This window comes from Canis lupus, chromosome 6 (assembly GCF_011100685.1).
Source record: "Canis lupus familiaris isolate Mischka breed German Shepherd chromosome 6, alternate assembly UU_Cfam_GSD_1.0, whole genome shotgun sequence".
Lineage (NCBI taxonomy): Eukaryota > Metazoa > Chordata > Mammalia > Carnivora > Canidae > Canis > Canis lupus.
In genome coordinates this window covers 16,419,586-16,443,859 of record NC_049227.1, presented here as the reverse complement: position 1 = coordinate 16,443,859, position 24,274 = coordinate 16,419,586, and the positions used below count along the sequence as shown (strand labels likewise).

Genomic DNA, 24,274 nt, shown 5'->3' with positions numbered 1-24,274 from the left:
CCAACACCTGGACACAGAGAGTCTGAGGTGGATTTCTTTATAAAGAGCCCTCCTCGGCCAGAACGGGCTCAGGGCATCTGCTCTGCTTCAGTTCACGGGCCCCAGGGGATGCCTGCACATTGAGCCCCAGCACCCAAAACACTGGCTCCGTTGTCTGGGCCACCCCACCTGTTCTGGGCCTGCACCCCAGAATGGACAGAGCCGGCAAGGTCAGTGAGGAGCCCCAGAAGAGCAGCTGGGACAACCGTTGGCAGCTGGGCAGGGCCCACGGCCCATCCCCAGATTCGGATTCGGCCCAGAGCGGCCGGGACATGGCCCTACCTTTGTGTATCCAGTGGCCGTCTGGGACAGCTGTGTGCCCACTACTCAGCCCACCTTCTCAGTCCCATGCAGGCGTACCCCCTGCACCCCCCGCCCCCAGCAGAGGCAGCCTGACAGCACCATCAGGCTCCCTGCCTGCCTCCTCTGCTGCCAGGGGGGACCCCATGGAACTGTGCCTCCCACATGCAGACACCCACGAGGCACATACATGCATCCACTTTTGCCTGGGCGACAGCTCCAAGAGGCCCCGGGGGGACCCCGGGAGGGAGCCCAGGGCTCCTTGCTTCCTGCCTCATCCCTGAACCTCCACTCCAAGGAACTATCTGGCCACCGGCCCGGCCCAGGCTCTGCTCTGGGGAACCAGGCAGAGGCATGACCCAGTCCACAACTGGTAGCCTGGTAGCCCCATGGCTCTGAGGCCACATGGCCAGCCACCCACCCTCACCTGGGAGTGTGACCGGCCCAGGGGTCCCATCAAGCCTGCCAGTCACCCAGCTGCAGCTGCCAGGCAATGCCTGACCCTGGTTCCACCTGAATTACTTAAAATATATATATATATATTTATTTATTTATTTACTTATTTATTCATGAGAAATACAGAGAAAGGCAGAGACATGGACAAAGGGAGAAGCAGACTCCCTATGGGGAGCCTGATGTGGGACTTGATCCCAGAACCCCAGGATCACGACCTGAGGCAAAGGCAGATGCTCAACTGCTGAGCCACCCAGGCATCCCTGAATTGTTAATTGAAATTAAAAACAAACAAACAAACAAACAAAAGCTATTTTACATCACTGTCAAAACTGAGCTACCACAGCGTCGAGGCTAACTGAATTTCTAACGCAATGTTCAGTTCATGCAGATCCATTGAGTCTCGGTCTACGCCTCTGTAAAAGGGGCCACACGGCTCAGTCCTCAGGATGGACTGAGCCACATGCATCTCCTCACTGACTCCTTCCCCATAGGCCTGGGGCACCCACCGCAGCCTTACCAAGCCCGGCACCTGGAGCCCTGGGACACAGCCGGCAGGGACTGGACGGGGACAACAGGAGGCTTCCCAGGAGAGCCGCAGCCAGGAGTCCAAGTGGACGTCAGCAGGGAGGGGCTGGGCTCACATCCCACCTCCAGCTGTGCCCTGGGAGACACCTGAGCATGGGAGCCTCTGTCTCCATCTACACGAGGAGGTCCCATGCCCCCCACAGACCATCCGCAGGACCTTCACAGCCTCCAGGGGTCTGGGCCAGGGACCAGGCGTCTCTGCTCCATTCCAGGGGAAGCAAGGCAGGTGGCAGAGAGCCTTCCACCCTGGAGCTTCAGCTCGGCTGGGACAGTCTGTATTGTGTGAGACACAGTGACAGGAATGAGCACTGCTGGGGGTGAGGGGCAGGCAAAATAGGGGAGCGAGGTTCAGAGGTACAAGCCTCCAGTTATTGAATGACAAAGTCCCGGGGATGAGAACAGCGTGGTGAACATAGTCAGCGACGCTGTAATAACGGTGTGTGGGGACACCACACTTGAGTAATGGAGTCTCCAGTCTCTTCTTGTGCACCTGAAGGCAGCATAACGCCGTATGTCAACCATGCTTCCATAATAAAACAACTCAGCTCTGCAGACAGCAGGCACGCAGTACCTGCCCAGGGCACACCTGCCATGGTGATGGGTCAGAGGTCAGGGCTTGGGTGCCCCACCACGGGAATGCGGAGGCTTCGGGCAAGTCCCATGTCTTCCTCCTCAGACCTTGCTCTGGCCCAGGGTCCGGGTGGCAGACAGGTCTCCTGACCGGGTGCCACCTATAGTGGCAGCTCCAGAGACAGACCACATAGGACACCTGAGGGCCCAGCCACCTGACATGCACAGGGCCAGCCAAGGCCCCAGCACTTCAGAGCATCTCCTGCCTAGCCCACATCTCCTGGGGAGACGGAGCCCAGGGAGGCAGGGCAGCCCCTCAGGCCCCTGACTGAACTCTTCCTGCTGCCCATCCCCTGGAGAACTTCATGTGCTCCCTGATCCTCTGCTTTTCTGCTCGGGGTCTGCCCAGGAGGGTCAAAGGCATGCCAGGGGCACAGCGTCCTGTCCTTCCTTCCCACCCCCAGAGCGTGGGAGGCACCTGGGGGAGGCCCAGCGCCAGAGGGTCAGGCACCCACGAGAGGCCTCCCACCAGAGGTGGTCTGAGCCTGGCCCAGACTAGGACACCAAGTCTGGGTGCAGAGCGGGAGCTGCTCCAAGCTAGGTGGAGAGGCACCTTGTCGGCCTGGCACACGGCACGACCCCCTGACACGGGTTAAGGACACATACGACCAGGTGACTGCAGGTCTCCAGTCAGGTGCACCTCGTGGAAGAGCTTAAGGGCTTTATTCTTCTGCAACACTGGGCCCAGAAACACAAAAAGGAAGCTATGACGTGCTTCAGCGCAGGGAGGCTGAGGACCTGGAGGTCCATGCTGGGGTCTCCATGTGCACCACGCAGAACCCTTGCCGTATGCCAAGCCACTGTCCCCACTGTGCAGATGCACACAGAGCCCCAGGGCTCAAGGGCAGAGGGCTTGCAAGAGTGCAAGGCTGACTTTTTGGCGCATCCAGGTGCCGCCCAGGGTGACAGGCCGGGAGGGGCCCAGGCAGGAGCAGAAATGCCAGGAATGCAGGGCAAAGCCGCAACAAAGCCTGCGGGGCCGTGTAGGCCTGCAATCCAGAAACAATCCAGCCACAGACCGCAGCCTCCGCTGGGCGGCCGGGCGGCAGCCCCTTCCTGGCTGGGCGTGGACGCCACCCTGCCCGCCCCGGCTCCGCCCAGCTCAGGCCCCGCCAGGGCAGCAGGCACGAGCGTCCCCCCGTCCCCCCCCCCACCCCCGCGGCCACCACCAGCCCCAGCCGGGCTCGGGGGCCTCTTCTGGCAACGCCGCCTCCCCAGAAGCGCTCAGCCTCCTGCTCCGGCTTTGGGCAAAGACCTGGGCGGTACTCTCAGCATCCCAGGGAGACATAAATACATAAATCACACGCTGTCCATCCACCACCAGACGTCTCCACGGCCCAGCGTTGTGAGCAGCGCGGCCACTAGACGCCCAGATGGAGACGGGGACGGAGCCTCCACAGGCCCCCGCACACGGCTGGGCGCGAGCCAGGGGGCGCGGCCACCGGCACCCACCTGCACCCACCTTGCACCCATCCCCTGGAGCCCCTGCCCCCCGCCTCCCTTTGCGCGTCCCGCGGACCAAAAACCACACCGTGAAGATGTGCTGCTGAAGGAATGCCTTTATAAAAACTCTCCCACGAACACGCGAACACCAGAGACCCCCGCCCTCGCTCCGGGGACCCCACAGGCAGCCAAAGGATCTTGACGGTCACATGGCCCCTCCATCTGGAGCAGGGAGAGTGGGCGACGGGCGACGGGCGACAGAGCTGCCTGCCTTCACTGGCTCGGCCCCACAGACACTGAAGTCGACTCCCTTTGGGATGAAGGCCATCGTCTGCTTGGCTGCTCCGGATGGGCACGTGGCCTCGTCTCCAAGAGGCCAGACGCCCTGGCAGGAGGGCTTCGATGGCCCACTCCCTTCAGGTTCCAGGATCCCAAGGGCAGGCCTCGGCGCGCAGGCTCTCGTGGCGGGGTGCAGCGGGCCACCTCCAAGCGACGGGCCCTGTGGCCGGACACAGGGTCTAGACTCGGTTACGCAACTAGAAAAATGTGACCACAAAGCACTTTTCACGTGTATGGGTTTTGTTTGGTGGGTTTTTCTTTTTCCTTTTGGTTCAAAGAAAAAAACATAGCAGGCTCTCAGGTATACAAAACTGGTAATATTAGATAAAAATACAAACTTCACCTTTACAAAACAAAAACAAAAACACAACACACACACACATTTCTGTTGAATACATGTAAAGCGTAACATCTTACCAAAAATAAAGAATTTAGATTCTGTCCAAACAGTGGCCCAGGGGCACCTCGCTGCGGCGAGGAGTGGGAGCGGCAGGCCCGGGACGGACTCGATTGGTTCACGCATAGTTCTCTCGAAATGGCTTAAATTAAAAAGTAAGATAAAATGGGGCAGGGGAGAAACACGTAAAGCCAGAAACATTTAGGAAGTGATGCATAGGTGGATATACCATGTTTATTTTAATACATCTCATTTGCATCCTGCGAGGGGAAATACGGTCCCACTGTCCTGACTTACAGCAGCCTGGTGTTATCGGTGTAAATGTCATCCAAGAGATAATTAAAAAAAAAAAAAAAAAAAAAAAGCTAGCCAAAGAGTAAAAAGGAAAGCTTAATAATCACTTTATGGTGTAAAAAAAAAAAATCCACTTAAGGCTCTCGGGAAGGTTTCTGTATAGACTCAAACACTACGGCAAGGAGATGTGTTTCTAAGTCCCGTGGCGGTTCTGAGACATCCCTGGCTCCCACGTGCCCCGCAGGGCCCTCGGCACCCGCCCGGAGTCCTCCAGAAAGCAGGTTCTGTGTCCCTGGCTGAAGCACCTGTGAACCTGGACAGAAATCCGGTCCGCCGAGGCACGTCGCTTCCATCCCACAGGGGTGTCCTCCATCCCGACAACTGTGTAGATATTTTTGTGAGTCAGTTTTGTTTGTCATGTTTTGTGGTTCTGTTTGCTCACGCTCTCTCTCGCTCTCTCGCTCTCTCTCTCTCTCCCTCTTTTTGACAAGGAAGCTTCTTATTGTTTCACCGAGTGCTACAATACTTGCTTTGATGTCACATTAAACAAATGTATACTGTCTCTTTGTTCTCCCGAGTGCGCATGGAGACAGTTTTTCACGGAGGAGAACAAAGATCGCACGCTGGCAATGAGCACCGTACGTAGTAGGTTCAGGAATGTAACACGCCATGTACATCCGTGTCCCGGAGAAGGGCTGCTGGCTTGTCCTCACCTCACATCTGCGGGGAGAGCGGAGAGACAGACACTGAGGCGGGGCCGGCACACGCGCTGCCACATGGACGGCAGCCACGATGACACGCTTCACCCCATCAGGGTACACACTCACACGCAGCGTGACACGTCTCAGATTTGTTGTAGCGTTTTTCAAATCAAATATGCCTCAGTACATCCTGAGCTTTCTGTAACAACCTGAGCAGAACGGAGACTAGGTTCTTAGGATCCCACAGAACGTTCCTTAGAGCAAGCCCCATTCTCCAGTTGTACAGATGAGGGAAACTGAGGCCCAGCATGGTTCTTTCTTTGCCTTTTTCCCCACATTCTTTTTTTTTAACACCCCCGCCCCAGCAGAGGACTTGATGTAATTTCTGGAGCTCTGGCAACCATCCTGGGCCATGGGACAACCTTGAGGGTCTTGGTAAACAGGCAGATCTATACTGAGCTCTGAGCTAAGAGCAGCTCTTCCCCATCCAGGTTACTGGGTCACTGCTTATCCCAGCACCTGTACCACCCACAAGCCAGCAGGGCCTGGGGTGGCAGGGACGCTCCTCAGTTCTCACTTGGGGTCTCTGTCATCGGCTGGCCTGTGGAGGCCAGAGCCCAATCATTGGTGGGCACAGTGGATGCACAAGATGACACAAAAACCACCCCCAAGTTACACTCTGGGGGAAAACTACACCCTGGGCAAGAAGTCATTGTGGGGCTGCTTCAGGAGCCCACCCACGCGGACCCTCCTCCCCGGCTCCTGAACTGGGAGCTTCCTGCAGTCGCTCCACCAGCACCTGGGCTCTGAGACACCATCTCTAAGAACTTCTCCCACAACCACCTGTCTGGGACGCCATGGGCTCACACACAGCCAGAGGCAAGGACCAGGCTTTCCAGAGCAGACAGGACTGCTGAGGTTGAGGATTGAGGTTGCCCAAATCCCATTCCCTACAAGACTACACTGCCCAGGTCCTCTTGCCACCAAAGGATGGCCAGGGTATCAGAGAAGTCACCAGGTGGGACTTTTCTAAGAGGGTTCTTTTGGCCCTCTTCCAACCTAGAGTGTACACGTGATTTGTGGAGCTTCAGCAGCCACACTGAGCCATGAAGCAGATCTGCGGATAAACAGCACCAGTCCCTCACGTCGGAGAGGGTCCCTGATGATACCTGGAGGATGCCAAACCTGCTCCTGAACATCTATCTACCTCGCTTCAGCCCTCATTGATTCCGGTGTGTCACCAGCAACCAAACACAGTTTCCAACACAGTAGCCAACAGCCCTGTACGTTTATAAAACGCTGTCAGACATGACCTGCTCGGTCTTCAAATGCCGTTACCCATCATCCCCGTGAGCCTCAGTCTTTCATCTGTCCAATGGGACGGGGAACCTGCCCAAGGTGAGCCCAGGTAACGCGCATCAGAGCTACCCCACTGCTGTTCAGGAAGCTGAATCACTGCACTCACGGGATACCAGGGCCTCCCCCATCGATGCAAGAGACCCAAGCCAGAGCGGGGACTCCGGAGCGGAAGGGGGAGCCGGGGACACGAGCGAGCAGACCCACAGCCCAGCCAGACACCGGAAGCTTGCAGGCCGATCAGGGCCGATGAATCAGGGGCGAGCCGCGAGCCGCGAGCCGGCCACGGGAGGGATTGGCCACGTGATCAGTCGGTGCACCTCCCACCCGCAGGACCGCGGCACGTTCGCAGTCAGCTCCTACCTGGTCGGCCGCGTTAGGTGGGTTTTAACCTTTTTCTTTTCCGTTTTTTACCTGACTCCCTACGCCTTCCTGTTAACAGAAGGGCAGGGAGGGTGAGCGGGCCTAAGGGTTAGGGCTGCGGACCTGAGGCAATAAATAGCTGAGGTGTTTGTCTTTCTGGAAGAAAACTCGATTAGCTTTGGCACAGAGACACTTCCTGGTGCCCTTGAGCCGGCCCGATGCAGCGGGTCACAGCACCTCTACCACGCTGCCTCGGGGCAAAGTCTGCCTGGGACGGGGTCGGGCCTCCCTGGGCCATGGGCTCCTGGTCACTCCTACACCCCGACCAGGGTGGGCACTTGGAGCGGCCACCCTAGTCGCTCCAGCTGACACCTGCAGGTGCCTCGACCCCCACTAGCCCCCACCCCGGGGGCCCTGTGCCGGATTCGCAGCGGCACCAGACGCTCCTGCCCGCCGAGCCGAGCCTCTGCGTGGAGGGCAGGCTCTGAGGACCCCTTCCAACGACGAGAGGACGAGGCCCAGGGCCGCTCTTACCCGTCTCCTCCTCCCGGTGATCTGGGTTCAGGCCGCTGGTCGTGCATGTGCATTCCAGATGCTCCTCCAGCCGCACCTGCACTTCTTTTAACTTTGGCTTCTTCCTGATGTACTCCACCTTGGCCACCTGCCCGAGACAACAGGCCCCGCGGTGAACACCTCGGCCACGCCTCGCACGAGTCACCGGGAGCGGGGTACGTGCTGGGGTGCTTGGCCCCACCCGAGCCAGGAGGGCGACGTGGGCAGGCTGACCTCTGACCTCCTCCCAGCGGAAAGGCAGAGGACTGCCAGGTGAAAAAGGCACCTTCGGGCATTTGTGGTTTGATCTATTTTAATCGACACCCGAAGGCTCACTCGTGCAGGCGGGAGGAGGTCTGCAGGACCCACCTTGAGCGAAGAGCTCTGAGCGGGCCGGGGAAGGAAGGAAGGTGTCCGTGTCCAGGTCTCAGGGGACATCTGGGGCAACGGAAAACCTCCAAACGCATACTTGATTATTAAAGGGGGAAAATACCCACAGCGAGGGAAGGGGTGCTGAGTGTGGTTTGTGGGTCGTGGCCCTGGTGTACCCTCCCTCCTGCCCGCCCACCCACCCACCCACCCATCCTGTTGAGCACAGCCCCAAGAGCCCACAAGAAGGCTGTCTGGGTCAGAACATGGATCCTGGTCTGCTAGGAACTGCAGATGAGGACCCTACAGGCCTCACAGTCCGGTCCCAGGAGGCCAGGACTGGGGAAGGTCAGAACGGAACCAATGCCTCCTCCAGCTGGGCCCCCTCCATTCACTCTCACCCTTGTCAGCCCAAATTATCCAGGTACACAACAGCAGTGTAGCAGCCCTGCCTCTGCTGGGGGAAAATGGCCGGGTCCAGCCTGTGGGGCACCAGCCCAGGCAGCCTAGAAATCAAGTCCCTACAGACCCCAAGGTCAAGCCTAGGGAAACCGGCTCAATCTGTCGTGGAAACACCACTCCACCCTCTCCACACACGCTCACATGCACACACACATACAGATGCACACATGCCCGTCCTGGAAATGACACACACATGCACACACATACAGACACACACATACCCTATTCTGGAAACTATACACATGGATACACACCCTATCCTGGAAATGATAGACACACACAGACGCACACACCCTGTCCTGGAAACGACATACACACACAAGCAGTGCATGCACATGCCCTATCATGGGAACACAGCACCACCTTCCACATATACACACATGTGCTGTCCCAAGCATGCAGCTCCATGCACACCCACATTATGACACAGCTGGTACCAGAGAACAGCCCACACACACAGTGAGTGTGGTCAAGGTGGCCTCACTTCATCCTAATTCATGAAGGAAACAAGTAACATCAGAGGAGCAACCTCCCAGCCTGTCTCTGCAGCCCCAGTGGGCTCCCCTCCCAAGAGCTCAGTCCCTGGTGGGGACAGGTCCAGCATCTTCCCATGAGCCCTGGATCCCACAGACCCGGGCACATGGCAGATGTTCCACCTATACCAACACTGGGGCTGCAGTCCTAGGTCCTGGGAATGGCCCTCAGAGATATCCATACCCTGTTTACCTGGGGAGACTGAGTCAGAAGGGGAGCAGGGCCCACCCGGGTTACGCCCCAAGCATGTGGAGGCATCAGGCCATTGGCAGAGGTGAGGGGATCCCGGATGGAGAGCAAAAGCCCCCAGCCTGGGGACAGTAGGGAGAGGGGAAAGTTGGACAGAGAGGTGCTCCTGTACAGAGGCCTGGAGTCCAGAGGCCAGAGGCCCCCGGGGCAAGAGGGATGGCCCACCCCACAGGTGAACTGGCCCCAAGGCTTGTCCAGACCTGTCAGTGGCCACTGGGCTGCATTAATGGTTAACCTGCAGTGCAAAGGGTGCCGGGTGCCCGGCGGCCGTGGGAAGTGGAATGCGGCCTCGGGTGTGAATGTGGACAGCCAGGTGTGAGCGCAGAGGTGGGGTGGGAGCCAGGCCAGGTTTGGGACCAGGTCTGGGGGGTTTCCCAAGTTAGAGAAGAGGCAGAGGAGGGGAGCTCAGGCATGAGTACCCTAGCCGCAGAGCAGGGTCTGCTCCACAAGGCACCTGCCACTCTGGGAGGCTGGGACCACACAGGAATGAGAGAGAAACACACAGACAGACTCTCGGGATGTGGCGGACACAGGGGCAGAGAGCCTCCACTTTCCTATCTATAAAATGGAACAAGAACCGTGGCCCCCAGGGCTTCACATGTATGGGAACAGCTGGGGCTTGCCACTGAGCCACGTTCCCAAGCAACTGAGCCCTGGTATCAGCACATTTTTGCCTTTGCAAAGCCAGCCCCCAGGCCCAGAGTGAACCTCCCCTTGAGGACACTGGGAGGGATGCATCTCAGCACCTCAGTGAGCCTCCCAAGAGGGCAGAGGACCGGGGCCTGAGCCTGGCCACCATGCCAGCCCTCCGCGTGGGCCTCAGCCCCTGTCCCTGAGCAGCCCTAGGGCCCAAGCAGGTAGGTCAGAGGCAGCCCCATGTCTGCCACTCCAACTCTGAGCACTACACACTCCCACCCCCATGCACAGCTGCCCTCCATCCCTGGACTCTGCTGGGGACATGGAAGGGGGGTTTCTGGGGGCGCAGCCTCTGCTCAGCAAGTACTTCACCCACTTCCTCTAGGGGGGCAGGTACTAGGACCCAGGCTGGGCGCAGGGGGGCAGGCTGGTCTCCACCCTACCAGACCAGCCTCGGTGGAGAAGATAGACGCTCCAGAACCGCCCCCCCAAAACAGTCCCCTTGGCCAAGCACTCCCAACACCAGCCACTCCGGTCTGGGAACCCACTTTCTCCTCAGACGAGCCGTTTTTATCAAAGAAAAACAAACAGCGATTTATGATTGCACCTGCTTCGGGGTATGTGAGGATTCCAGGCCATTCCGCCACCTCTGGCCAGGAAATAGCTGCATTTTTTCCCCCAAGAACACACTGTGAATATTAACTTCTCAGAGCAGCCTCTGCTCTAGCCAAGTCCCCAGAACAAGATGTTTACGTCCTTTGGACCCTTCCCATGGCCTCGGCCCCAAACAGGGTCCCCAGGCTCCTCCCTCCCCTCTCCCTTCGTGTCCCGTGTGTGGGAGCTGCACCTTGTAAAGAGGACCTTCCACTTCCCACCTCGAGTCTGCCTGGCAGGAACCACCCCACCTGCACGCTCCCCGGGCATGCAATCCAGCGATGCCGTCACCCTTCCATTCCAGGGACCCCAAGCAAAGAGGACCTGAGCTCCTGCTCCTCCCAGTGTCCTCCACTGGGCCACGGAGAGCGATGCCCTGCTGGGGGGCGCCACATCCCCAGGTCATGGCCTGACCACTCCAGAGTCAAGGGCAGAGCAGCATCTGTGATAAACACCTGCATTTACTGAACCCCAGGTGCTGGTCACTGCGACGCTCACAGCTACCCCGTGAGGGCACAATTACGGCCCGTTTTACAGACAGGAAAATGAGGCAGTTCAGACAGGGCTTCTTTTGCTGGAAGGAGCCGTATGCTTGAAAACAGCAGAGGCTCAGAGTTCATGCCTTAACCGGGGGACTTCCTAGGTCCGGGAAATCTGTCCTGCTGGGCGTGAGGGCTCTGGTCCCTGCTGATCCAGCACGGAAATCCTGGAGTCCCTCCGAGTCCACTAGATCCACTCGGAACTGAAGCGGAGCCCCAGAGTCACAGCACCAGACCTCCACATGGCTCGACAGGCGTCTGCGTGGGGAACCCTTCTCTCTGGCCCAGTTAGATAATCACCAGCACGGTACCAGACAGGCAGTGAGTGCCCCAGGAGCCACGTCCAGGGCATCTCCACCCACTGTGGGGAGGGGCTCAGAGCCATATCACATGAGGCCCCTCTCGCCAGGCCACAGATTTCTCCCCAAGCCTCCTGGACTAGATCTCACACTCACATCGGAGCGCAAACACACCCAGACCCACCTTCTGGAAGCCATAGCCGGCCACTCTGGTCATGGCCGTGGAGCTGGGTCGCAGCTTCTGGAGACCTGGGGGCCAGGCCAAGATAATCGACTAACCCATCAGCTGTGAACCCACGTGACGCCCTCAAGAAAACGGGAGCCCCCAACCTTCAGCGCCATGCAGTAAGGCTGAGGTTTACCCCACAGCGACCCCATCCAGCGCAAAACAACCAGTTGTGGGCCCCGCAGCCTATACCACTCGTTATCCTAGCCCTCGAGCCTTGGGTCTAGGAGACAGGGTCAGCCCTCACCAGGGTAAGGCTCATTCGTCCAGGACACCAGTCAGCGAGCACGCTTGGACCCCTAAAAGCAGACCCCAAATGCTGAGCATGGCAAGCTGATACAGAGACGTTGCCCCAGCCCGGACCACAGGTCCACGTGCCCCGAGGTCTGATGGCAGCCATGCCCTGGCAACCCCAGAGGGACCACCAGGGGTATAGGAGCCCCAGCCAGCCAGCATGCAGGTCCCACAAGACAAATGAGGGCCCAACCTCCAAGAGTGAAGGCCCCACACCGAGACCATCATAGAGCTGGGGGCACAAGAAGCTTTGGCGCCCCCTCCCTAGTGGACACTGTGGGAAGCCAGCCATCAATCCCAGCAAGTCCTGACACTTGGGGCCCAGGAGCTACTGGGCAGCCTTCAGCTGAGCACACTGGACAATTCACCACCTGGGCCTCAGTGGGGTGGCCACTCCTAGCCTTACCTCACCTTCTCTGTGACCAAAGGGCCATAAACCACAACACTGGGCAGGTGTCCACCCTGGGCGAGACCGCGCACCTGCCCAGCCACAGGGGCCCCAGCAGGCCCCCAGCACACCTCAGACACCCAGCCCAGGACTCCACAAGGCCCATCACCCTGCTCAGCCTCAGCCCCAGTGGAGCAGGGACAGCTTCCTGGGCAGGCGTGGGGGCCAGGCTGGCCTCCACAATGGACCTCCTGTTCCCACTGACCTTTTGTCCCTTCTCGGCCAAAACCCCCAGTGTCTGGGGCCGGATGTTTTCCTGCCAACCCTCTGATGGGTGGGCAGGGAAAAGGAGGAAGGGTCTGAGAAGAGCAGGGCGCCGGACATGGAAGCAGGCCACTGGGTTCCAGCTGCAGGACTAAAGCCCCTCTGTCCCCTCGGGTGGACCATGACCCCGTCTGAGCAGACGAAGGCCTGTGGGGGGAGCCCTGGCCTCACGCCACCATCTGCTGAGCCCTTTGGGCCTGTGCCCAAGACAGACATGGGCCCCTCCTATGACAGGGCCTGGTCCCAACCCCACCGCCTGTGCTGGAACCCCGCTCACCCACTCAGGGTGGGCCAGGAAGAGAGGATCGTGGGCAACCCCAGGACCGGACACTCCCCAGTCCTTCCCCATGGGAGGCAGAGGTCCACTTCATTCTGGCACCACTGTATCTCCAACTGGACACTCCCAGGATAGCCCTATGCACAGCGCCCAAGTGTGGGACTGTCACCCAGAGCGCCACCACCCCCACGCCCAAGAAGGAAAGATCTCAGGGGTCTGGATTCTTGGGGCTCACGAGACCCCCTCACAACATACCGTAAGCGAGGACATGGAGACCCAAGGGAAGCAGAGCCGGCCAGGGTCCCGCAGCAGGCAGCAGAGAAGTCTTGGCACGGAAGGCACAGCCCTGTCCCCTTGGGTCTCCATGTCCCTCTTTAACAAAGCGTGCGGAGCTGGACCCAGTGCGAGGTGAGGGACCCCAGCAGCATGAAGTCAGGAGGCCCACGCCTGCCAAGGCAAGAGCCAGCGCCCCGGGCAAGTGCAGAAGAGCACTGGGATCCTCGGCTTCAGGGCAGTGTCCACCGTGGAGATCACAGGGCAGCACGCCGTGGAATCTGCTTACTCAATGCCCCAAGTGCTCGAGGACCAAGTCCCCGGAGGTCAGGTGGAGCCGGGTTACGGGTCTAACATGCCTTCTCACGTGACCGACTGTGTCCCAGCCAGCTACACAGTCCTTAACTAGGATAACCTCCCCTGCACTTCACTCCGTGGCCAGGAGCCTGGACAGCAGCGGGCACTCGGGATCTGAAATAATCTCCAGTCGAGGAAGGGCTTCTGGTGCACCCCCAGAACCTTCCTTCTGGGAGGAATGGACACACCTGCCACTGGAAGCTCAGCTGAGTGCGCAGGCCATGGCCATCTCCACGAGATCAGTGCCCTGCTGTCTAAATCCATGGCCCAGGGATATGTAGGACTGTAAGCTGCCCAGAGCCAGCTTCCAGGGAGGGCAGCCCCAGGACACTCCTGCCCAACCACGTGTCAGAGAAGCCAAGATGCTCTGGACATCTCCCTCCTGCCCTATCCTTTTGGAAGCAGGAAGAGCCCCCCTTCAAACAGGGGTCAGCTTGGGACCAGCACAGGCCTAGACATCCATTTCACAGATGGGCCAAGTGAGGCCAGAGGGGAGCAGACCCATACCCTAGGAACCCCTCCAGCCACTGAGACAAAAACCCAGACCACAATGTGGCAGCCCAGAGTGACCCAGAGGCAGATTGCACCCCAGGACTAAGGTGGGGAGAACAAGGAGCCCCCACACATGTCATCTGAACCTTACCTTCCTATACCCCTACCTCGGCCAACACCCTGCCCCAGGAGTGCTTTGGGGCAAGTGCCCAGCCATGTGCTGGCTCCCAGGGACTGCAGCCAACCCAGCACTAATCCCAAGGGTCTCCAAGTGGAGCCCAGCTTCCCAGAATGAGGGGAGGGGCTGGCTTTGCAGCCCCAGCCCCAGGGACTGAGGAACCCCCAGGAAGACCGTGCTGGAGGACTCCAAGGACACACACACCCTAGCAGAGTGAAGGGCCCTCCCTGACTTGCAGACAAAGGGCAGAGGCCCCTGAGCAGGCCCTGCACCCATGCCGGCTCCCCTTTCCTGTTTCCCATGTGCTTCCGGGGAGAGGCTCTGAGGGGTCCCCCTGCAGCACACACACAGCCCGTGTTCTGAAGACCTCCCATGTTGTTGCGTCACGAGGCAGGCTGTGTGCGGTGGAGCGGGGAAAGGACCTCGACGTGCACCCCCAGCAGCTGGCCCCACATCCCAGGTCTAACACCACCCTGCTCTGTACCCAGGGCCCGGGTATGTGTCTGCCAGGGAATAGGAGCAGCAGGCTGTCACTACATTGGCTGCAGGATGCCCCTGGGCAAGGCCGTGGGCTCACCTTGACGCTGCGGTGATGGATGCGGGAAGGCTGGCACTTGACGCTGCTGGTGTTACAGCAGCCCGCACAGCGCTTCACCTCCACGCACGGGGGCCAGATCAGGAAGTTGGCAGACGTGGGGTCAACCTGGCTCCGAGGTATCTCATAAATGACCGTCCTGGTCTTGCAGACCGCGGGGATGGCCTCCTCTGCAGAACAAGAGCCACGGTGAATGCAGAGGCCATGCCCCATGTCCCACCAGCACCCAGGCCTACCCTGTGACCCGAAGCCCTGAAGGGCCTCCACGTGGCTGCTGCTTCCTCTGCATGCAGAGACACCCCAGCCCCAACAGGGCTGTATGTGGGCTGGCCAGGATGAGCAGCAGTGAGGGCCGGGCAGGGAGGCCCTAGGGACCAGCACTGTGGCAGACCATGTGACACAGGGAAGCCTAACGTGACCTGCAGGTGGAGGGGAGGGATGGTAACCGAGGCAGACATGTGGTGGGGTGGAGGGGTCCCTCCACTGATGGTTAGGGAGCTCCCAGAGCTGGTGAAGAATGGGTAGAAACAGGGAAACAGAGCCTGGGACCTCAAAGGCAAGCAGGCAACAGGCCTCACAGCTCCAAGGCCAGGCTCAGGAAGGAGGGGGATCGTGAGATGGACAGGGGACCAGGGAACGCAGGACACAGCCCACCACCTGCAAACCTGCTAAAGATCATTCAGAGGGGACCCCGGCAGCCAAGAGGCCACCCTCCCAGGAGGAGCTGCCTCTACCTTCATCTGTGCTCCTCAGCACAGGCCGATCTGTCCAACCCAAAGCCCCAAAACTCAGTGGATGCCAGAGGCACGACTGCCCAATGAGAACTGCACCTGGGGACCCTGGCAGGCACACTGTGCTCCCCACATGCCGCTTTACTAACCACACCGCCCTCCAGGCCCAGCTAGGCATGTGTCACTGAGGGCTGACCAATACTAGGCCCTCCACCCAGACATGTGCTCAGGGAGCCTGGGCAGGCTCTGGGGATACCCACAGAAGCCAATGCCTCCAGCGGCAAGGTGGTACCCCAAAACCCAGAACTGGAGGGAGCCGCTCCTGGCCACAAAGGGCTGGGCATGACCCCCGGGGCCAGCATGAGGCAGGGCCCTGGCCCCTGCAGACAAACAGAAAAGCCTGAAATGTCATCAAAGGTTAACGGGGCCCAGTCTTTGCCCCAGTGCCAGGGAGGGGTGCCAGCCTCTCTCTCCTGCCTGTCCCGTCACAGGGCCCAGGAGACCTCCTGAGGCCCTAGGAGACTCGAGGTACTTGTATCCCGCCCCCCCACCCCAGTGGCCTGGGAGCACCTGGAAAGGGGGACCCTGTAAGGAAGGTTGGGTGCTTGAGGTCTGGCCACCACAGGGCAGGAGAGGGCTGTGCTCACGGCTCCCAGCCCAGCACCCACTGGCTGGGAGGGGCCTGGGGAGCCTAGCCAGGTGGGACCGAGTATGGAGCCAGGGAGATAGTCCAGGGCTCCCCATGTGGAACAGGACAGGCCTACTGTGGTCCCCTCACTTGACACTGGTCTGGAGAACAGGAAACCTACAGCCCTACAATCAACATCCTCTGGGTGGGCCCCCGGCCTTCATGCACTGCACTCGACTGAAGCAGCATCAGAATCTACCTTCTAGAAGGAAGATAAGCTCAGAGGGGGCAGTCACTGCCCACAGTCACACGGCACAGAAAAGCAGTGTGTGTGGGGGGGTCACACCCAGGTAGTTAGGAAAAGCAGGAGGACTTTCCCGGTTGGCATGGGACTCGGTGGATCACATGCCCTAACCCTGCCTCCAGGGCAAGAAAGTGCAGGCCAAGATGGGTCTCAGAGCAGAGCCAGAGTCCAGGAGACCCCTAGCAGCCTCCAGGAGCTAGACAGACATGAGGATAGTCTGCTAGAGGGCAGGATGAAAACAACCCCCAAACCCATGCCCAGCAGAACCTAGGAGGCAAGCCTGAGTACAGTGGGGGCCGTGGGCAGGGGCATCTGCGGGGGGGGCGTGCATGCAGCAGGCTGACCCCCACACTCTGCAGCTGCTGGCCAGCACGCCCGTGCACCACATTACAAACTGGAAATGAAACACGACCACGTTTTCCAGCGAGGCCTCCTCCAGAACAGGCCCCGACAAGACCGGGCACTTAAGGAATTTATGATGGCTCTCCTCTCCTGGAATCTCTTGGCCCAGGCCAGGCTCAGCAAGCAGCAGACGGGCCGGGGCAGGGAGACGCCCCCGGCAGAGGAGGGAGGCCTCCGGAGAGAAGGCGGGCGGCCAGGGCTGAAGTCGCTGGGCCCCTGCACACGTTGTGTCTTTGTTTTATGGAGGAGCGAAGGGGTGAGGCACAGTGGATGAGAGCCCCTCAGCCCTCCAGAGGGCCTAGCCCCCGTCCCCTTCCCCACCCTGCAGGCCCAGGGCTCACCAATGCTTCTTTTCCTCCGAATGGGCACAGGCCGCTTCTCAGGTGCATGCTTGGTGGCATGGCCCCCGTGGGCTCTCAGACTTGCTTCCAAAGCATCCTCGGCCCCTATAGAAAGAGGAAATAGTGACCGGCTGGCTCCCATCAGTGTGATGCCCGGGGGCCTTTCCAGCAGCGCTCCCACCTGCCTCCCAGAGGCAGGCGAGTCCCCTGGGAGACCCTCCACTCCCATGTATCCAGAGAATGAAAGACTCCCAACTGCTGAAAACCTCTGTGAAGCCTACACGGAGGTCCCCCAAATGTGCCCCCCCCACCCCATTGCACTTTGCAGCAAAGCTACAGACCTGTGGGGAAGGGGCAGGGGATCTCCCCAGGTGACGGCTGGAGGAGGTAAGTAAGAGCCAAAACTACCCGGGGACAGGAACCCTCCGACAGCACCAAAGGACCAGCAGAGGCTGCTGCTGTGACTTTTCTGGTGTCTGCATGTGGCTCTCTCCATCTTTTTGGAGCACCCTGACCTTTGAGGGGCATGGGGAATAGGCCAGACTGGGCCAACAACTGGACCCCACTTGTTCTTGAAGTTAATCCATACCCAGGCCACAAGTGCAAGTGGGGAAAGTAAAGGGACAGAAATCCCAGTGCCTGGCAGAGGGGCCAACTGGCAGGAAGGCGAGCGTGCTGCCCATCGGCCGCACACCAACAGTCCCAGTGCTAACATCAAAGCTGTACCCTAGTTTTCCAGGCCTACAACAGCCCCTGGCACACATAGGAGCAGCCTCGCCCGCCCTGGTGCCTCTGGGGCAGCTTAGGGGAGTTCCAGGTCCCTCAGATTCCTAGAAGGGAGAAGTGGGGTGGGAGGGACACACTCAGTCCTGCCACCTGCCACTGGGACCGACCCGCTCCAATGACACTGCCTGCCCCTGGATAAAAGGGGTCACCCTTGGTTCTCCCCGCCTCGGCCCCCAGACCCAGCTAGGGGGTCTCCTTCTGCTCCCCAGGAGATGAGCAGGGTCCTGAGAAGCGCACCCCAACAGCCGGGGACTCCAGCAGCTGCGCAGACCACCCCCCCACCATGTCCTGCTGTCCCGTCCCTAAGAAGCTCAAGTGGTGTCCTGGCCACCAGGCCTGACCAGACGCCCCCTCCTGGGTGCCCAACCCACCGGGGCCTCAGCGACTATCCACAAACCTCCACTCGTTTAAAATGAAAACCGAAAACCAGGAAAAAGATACAAATGGCAAAAGATGTGTTCTTTCAGACAACTAAAGTCTGGGAAGAACCCAACTTCTCACTTAAAATGACTCAATGTTCCACTGCCACTAATTTTTTTGAGACCCAAAATAAGATCAGAACACAACTATTCATGCAATAAGAATTTCCCATCAACCAACTGTTACAAGAAGCATTTTTTCACGAAAAAGTGACATTTATGAGTCACGTCCCGGTGGTAGCCATCTTGCCACCCTCAAACCCAAGAGCAGCTGGTCCAGCCGCGGCGTCCAGGGAGACTCCCCAGCGGCCACCATCTTCCGGGCCTTGCTAAAGCCCCGCGGCTCGCTTCACCACCGGCTCGGTCCTTAGTCCGCGGGAGCTGCCACCACCGTACCGACACCAGGAACTAGGCCCAGGAGGCGGAGGATGAGCGGGGACACCAGCCCTCGCCTCCCCAGCAGGCCGCAGAGAGGACCACAGCCCCCGGCGGGTGGACAGCGCTGAAATCCGACCCGGCAGATGGGGAGGAGAAAGAGCTCCTAGGCAAACAAGCCCTCTTCTGCCCCCCGATCAAGATGGGGGGTCGCCGTCCACGCCGTGGGCAAGTGGCCTCTGACGGATACGGTTTGAGAAATGATCCAGCAGTGACTGAGGCAGACCCCGCCACTCGAGATCCTAGAACTACCCTCAGGACACTTAATCGAGGGGTGCCCCTTTTGTTTAAGTGACAGCTCAGGATGGGGACAGGTCCTCCGGCTCTCGGTCCTGCTGGAGCATGAATGGCCCAAGACGGGGACATGTGTATCAGGTGCTCGGTGACCCCACCGCACAGTCGCCAGGCTGCTAGGACAACAAAGCTCCCCTGCCTCCTTGCCACCGAATGGCCAGCTTCTAATCACACTGGATGCACAAGTCCCAAAAATTCAAAGACCACACGCTGGTCCCTCCACCCCAGAGCCCCACGTGGAAAGTCAGCGACCCCAGGCTCCGTGCTGAGAATCCTCAGGCTCAGTGCAGCTCTCACTGCCGCTGGTCGAGGAACCCTACTGCCTCCAGGTGTCATCTGGGAAATGGGGATGCAGCTGCCCACTGGGAGGCCTCCAGGATCCTATCACAAGGCCCCATGGGGGAGGAGGAGAGGGCCTGTAAGAAAAAGATCTCTTTGGCTTCCTGGGCCTGATTAGCTCTCCAACTAAAAGACCAACCTGAAGGGACTGGTTCACCCTTGGAGTGGCCCACAGAGGGATTTAGGACGACATCCCAGCTCCCTCCTCGCAGATCCCAGACAGGCCTCCAACAGGACCTCATGGGGGTCCAGGGCCCGGAGAGCAGCTTAGTCCTCAGATAACTGACCCCTCAGCTGTTTACAACCTTCCACGGTGTCAAGATCTGTTTCAACTCTGCTTTGGGTGAGAACAGGTGTTGGGGTAAAGACTGCAGTACAAGTTCTAGAAGCATCTGTGGCAACTCTGGTGCTCAGGCCAGAGACCATGCACTGCCCTGGGTCACTGCCCTGGCTTCCACGGCTGTGAGAGGGGGCCAGACCAGGATGGAGACCCACTTTGGGATGTGTGTCACAAGGGGCCTCCTAGCAAAAAAGACCCTAGAAGTCCCGCTCAGTTCTCACCCAGATTCACAGGCATGAGGAGTCCTGGCCCAGACCCCAAACCATGTGACAGAAGGTGCAGGGTGAGGGGCAGGATGAGTCTAAGCACCCAGGACTTTTTATAAGGGGGCAATTTGAAACCAGCCAGGGAACTAGCTGCAGCATCCTGCTTCTTCGGACCCGCCCCAAGAGGCTCTAGGCCCAAAAGCCCCCAGGTCAGGAATGCCATCAGCATAACCCACCAAGCTGCAATGCACAAAGTGTTAATGGGTGGGGGGTGGGGGGTAGGGGGTAGGGGGTAGGGGGTGGGGGGGCGGGGCTGCAGAGACCAGAATAAGAATGGTCCCAACAGAAAGTGAATGGCCCATTTCCCGGTGGCATCCTAAAGCCATCCCACAGGGAGGCCCAGCCCTGCAGCGCCGGCCAAGCTCCTGCAAGCCACTAAATAAATAAATAAATAAATAAATAAATAAATAAATAAATAAATAAATAGCTCTGAATCTTCTCAGGGAGGCGGCCTCCCCACTTTTACAGATCCTCCAGGGCCCAGCGGAACGTAGGCGAGTGTTTTCCTCAGCTAACCAAAGCCAAATCCTTCTCCCCAGGGTTACACATCAAGGAACCAGACCAAAATCCCCCCTGGCCCAACTCTGATCTCCTAGTGAAACTCTACCCCCTTCCTGATAAGGATCAGCCAAAGGATTTCCTGGGTCACGAAACTACAGAAACCATCGGCCTTGCTAGCAAATGGTCTTGGCATGAAATGAAAATAGTTCAGGCCTCTCCACCACCATAATTAGGTACAAATTTCCAAATGACTAGACCATGTGATTTTACTTAATTCCGCCCCCCCCCCCCTTTGAGGGTAGCCTGCAAGGAGAGCGAAATCTTTACTGCAAAAAGTTCCAACTGACCTCTACCACCGTGGGCCTCCCTCTGACAAGCCCACTTAGGGCCCCGGCCTAACCAGACGCTGATACCATGTATTTCTCTAGCTACCCCTCCCACGGGTGTTCCCACACCAAATACTACTCTGGAGCAGGAGGCCACAAAGCTGTGGGCCAGAAATCTCTGCCCTCTAGGAAAAGGATTCCTTTGGGCCACACCACAGTAGGCGCTGCCACCAGCCTGGGTCCCTGGCCACCTCTGCACACCAGTCCCCTCCAACTGTGCAACCGACACCAAGGGGCTTGCAAACTCCAACGCTTACAAATAAACTCTAAAGTGGCTAGACTCCAAGGGCCTGAGGGTGAGCCCCAAAATAATCCCCAGACACCAGATGTGTGGAAGACGCGCCTTTTATTGGCCTGTGAAAGCACGGGGCTCCTGCAACCACAAAGGCCCGGCGGCCGCAGGCACAGGACAGCCGTGCGCCGCAATGACAAAGCGCCCCTGCCCGGGGGCGGCTCCTCCCGCGCGCCTGCCCGCGGGGCGCAGGGCCAGGGCTCCTCCCGCCCCGCAGGGCAGGCCCCGGGCCCGCACACCTGGCCCAGGCGCCGGCGCCCTCAGCGCAGCTGAACTTTCCGTGACTCGCGCAGCATTTTCCTTAAATGCAAAAACAATCCCCCGGCGAGCGAGCAGCTCGCGGCCGCCACCGGGAGAGAAAGTGGGCACTAGAAGAGAAACTCCTGACTCATCCGCCTGGGCTTTTATGGCCCGGGATTGGATTCTGACCTTTCGGTGCGCTCCTGCGCGGCGCCTGGCCCGGCCCGAGCGCGGGAGGCGGCGCGGGGCGCACCCCCCGCACCCCCGCCCCGCGCGCCGAGGGAAGGGGCGCGATTTACCTACGGAGTCTATCTCCAGGAGTCGCTGGAGGTCCCGGATGCTGTGGATCTGACTGTGTGCCAGCCTCTCAATCACCTCGCGGGGGATCTCGGCTTCCTGCAAGCAGAGCCACAGGGTCAGCGTCCGCGCCGGGCCGGCCCGCACCCCCCCGCGCGCGCCCCCCCCCGCGCCCTGTGCCCCCGACAGCGCCCCCGACAGCGCCGGCGCCCCCAGCCCACGCCCTCCGAGCTCTCCGGGCGCCCGACCCCTGCCGGGGGCCCTGGAGTCAGACGCCGGGGGTGGACAGGGTGCGGACCGGGTGCGACCCCCCAATTCTCGGCCCGCATCCAGGGCCGCCTTTCCAGAAAGCAAGCCCTCCTCCCACCTTTACATTTCCACACAAAAGCCCGGCCCCCGGCCCCTCCGCCCGGGGGGGTCAGTCACAGGAGGTCTAGGGGCGCCGAGGGTCCCGAGGAGTTTCTGATTTAATAGTGAAATCGACATCCAGAGAGATCCAAGTTGAAATGCGTCACGGATCGGCGCCCCAAGCCACGGCAGCCTTCACACTCTCATGTGGCCAGGGGCTTGCATTTTCACACCCCGGAACCCCGGGCCGAACCTGCCGGGTCGGGGGGTCTCCGACGCAAAAACACGCGCGCGCGCACTCATCCGTTCACACGCGCGCCCCACCCGGCCCGGCCGCGGCCCTAGCGCCGCCCAGGGCGCCCCACATCCAGCCGGCGGCGGGAGGGTTAAATCTCCACCTCCCGCAGCTCCCAGTCCCTGCCCAGACCACCCCCACTCCCTCCAGACTGTGCCCGGGAGTCGGGGGTCGCCGTGGGGGTGTGCGGGGGAGGGGTCTCCACTAAGTTCCCACGGCGGGGGCTGCAGAAAGTCATTCATCACGGCCGGGCTCCCGGGGGTTCGGGATCCTACCCTGGGGGGAGGGGGCCCCGGCGGTGGGAGGACGCGCGCGCCCGGCCCGGCCCGGCCCCGGCTCGCCTAGCTCAGCCACCTGTAAGCAGGCCCCGGGCGGGCGGGACTGCGGGGCCCAGCGGCCCGGCCAGGCTCAGGGGCCGCGACCCGGGCGAGGGGGCTGCGGCCCCGCGCGCCCACCCTGCCTCCCCGCCCGCCGGGGGGCTTCCGCCGCGGCCGCCCCTGTGGACCCGCCGCTCGCCCGTCCCCTCCCGGGCTCCGCCAGGTCACACACACCCCCTTCCGCGCTCCCCGCACCCCGATACTGCATTGTCCGCCGCGTCCGGGGCGCCTCTCCCCGGGGAGAGCCCGCGCCCCCCGAACTTTCTCCCCACTCGTCCACCCCGCGCCACTCCGTGCCTCCACGGCACAGCGACGCAACACGCTGGAAACTCACCAGACACACTTCGGCATGGCAGAAAAGAACAGCCAGTGGGGAAAAGCAAGAACCCGACCGCCCCAGCAGAAACCAAAATGCGCTCTGCAGAGCCCCGGAGCCCGAGCGGCCCCGGCCCGCCGGCGGCCGCAGGGGGCGTGCGCCGGGGGAGTCGGAGAGGGGACGGGGCGCGGGGGTGGCACCCACCTCGGCCAGGGCATGGGCGAGGTATCCGCAGCCGAGGAGTAGCAGGCAAGCCCAGGTCCTCATCGCGTCCCGAGGCGCTGGCGGCTCGGCGGGGAGGCGAGGCCGCGGGGCGGGCGCTCCAGCCGGGCTCCTGTGGCGGCGAGATTCAGTACCATCCCTCAGGGAGCGCGGCCCGGGGAGGGTGGCGCGGAGAGCAGGGAGCCGGCGGAGCGCGCCCGGCGCGAGCAGCGAGTGCGGAGAGGCAGGCAGCGCCAGCGAGGAGGAGGAGCAGGGAGTGCGCGCTCGCCGCGCCCGCCGCGCCGGGAGCCTCCTGGGCCGCCGGGTAGGGGGTGGGGACGGAAGGGGCGGAGGGCGGGGGCTGGGCCTCTTCCTTGGTGCGTTCTCGGTGCTGGCCGCCGCCGCGCTCGCTCCCCGGCGCTGGCTTTAGGAGCGACCCGGCCGGTAATTCTGCATATTTGCGGGCATCAGCCCCGAGAGGGACCCCGGAGCGAGGCTGCAGCCGCCGCCGCCGCCGCCGCACCACCCATCACCTGTCTGGATGCCCGGCCGGGCCCCGGCCGCGGGCTCGCGCTCTCCCCGCGGGGCTGCGGACGGCCCTGCGCGCCCACCGCCGGCCCCGCGCTCGCCTTCGGCCTCCTCTCGCAGCCGCCGCCCGGCCGGGTACGGCGCGGCCCAGCACGGCGCGGCCCGGCGGCCTGCGTGCGCCCCTCCGCGGCGTGCCCTCGGCTCTGGCGCCGCGCTCCGCCCTCCGCCGGCCCGAGCCGGGCAGCGCCCGCGGCCGCGCCGCCTGGCAGCCGCCGCCCGCCCGGGGCCTCGCCGCGCCGGCCGGAGCGTGGGGCCGAAGGGAGCCGCCGCCGCCGCCGCCGCCGCCGCCGCCGGGTGGCGGAGGAGGAGGAGGAGGAGGGGGGCGGAGGAGGCACGGGCAGGCCCGGCTCGCCGGAGTTGTGCGGGCTCCGCAGGGCGCGCGTGTGGAGCCGGCCGGCGGCGGGGAGGGGGTTATAGCGCCGCCGCCGCCGCGCCCCTCCCCCGCCCCCTCCCCCTCGCCTCCCCCGGATTCCGGGCCCCGGACCCGCACCTCGGAAGCGCGCGGGGGCCGCACGGGCCGGGCAGGGCCCGGGCGCCGCCGCCGCCG

At 61.2% G+C, this 24,274-nt stretch overlaps 1 protein-coding gene across 1 annotated transcript; it reads right to left on the bottom strand.

Moving 5' to 3' along the window:
- Window positions 1–4,949: 4,949 nt before the first annotated feature.
- PDGFA (platelet derived growth factor subunit A) lies at window positions 4,950–23,482 on the bottom strand. The gene is made up of 6 exons (NM_001190172.1): window positions 23,143–23,482; window positions 21,605–21,701; window positions 17,008–17,112; window positions 14,584–14,771; window positions 7,438–7,564; window positions 4,950–5,203 (listed from the first exon to the last, which is right to left on the bottom strand). The coding sequence occupies exons 1-6, from the start codon at window positions 23,203–23,205 to the stop codon at window positions 5,193–5,195; spliced, it is 591 nt and encodes a 196-aa protein (NP_001177101.1). The 5' UTR covers window positions 23,206–23,482; the 3' UTR covers window positions 4,950–5,192.
- Window positions 23,483–24,274: the final 792 nt, after the last annotated feature.

Bases quoted from the DNA above. Each gene is read 5' to 3' on its own strand.
- PDGFA (NM_001190172.1), bottom strand. From the start codon at position 23,205: ATGAGGACCTGGGCTTGCCTGCTACTCCTCGGCTGCGGATACCTCGCC. The intron at 17,113-21,604 runs GTAAATCGCGCC...CTCTTTCTATAG, and splicing joins CCTGGAGATAGACTCCGTAG to GGGCCGAGGATGCTTTGGAA. The intron at 14,772-17,007 runs GTGAGCCCTGGG...CTTGTTCTGCAG, and splicing joins TCGGAGGAAAAGAAGCATTG to AGGAGGCCATCCCCGCGGTC.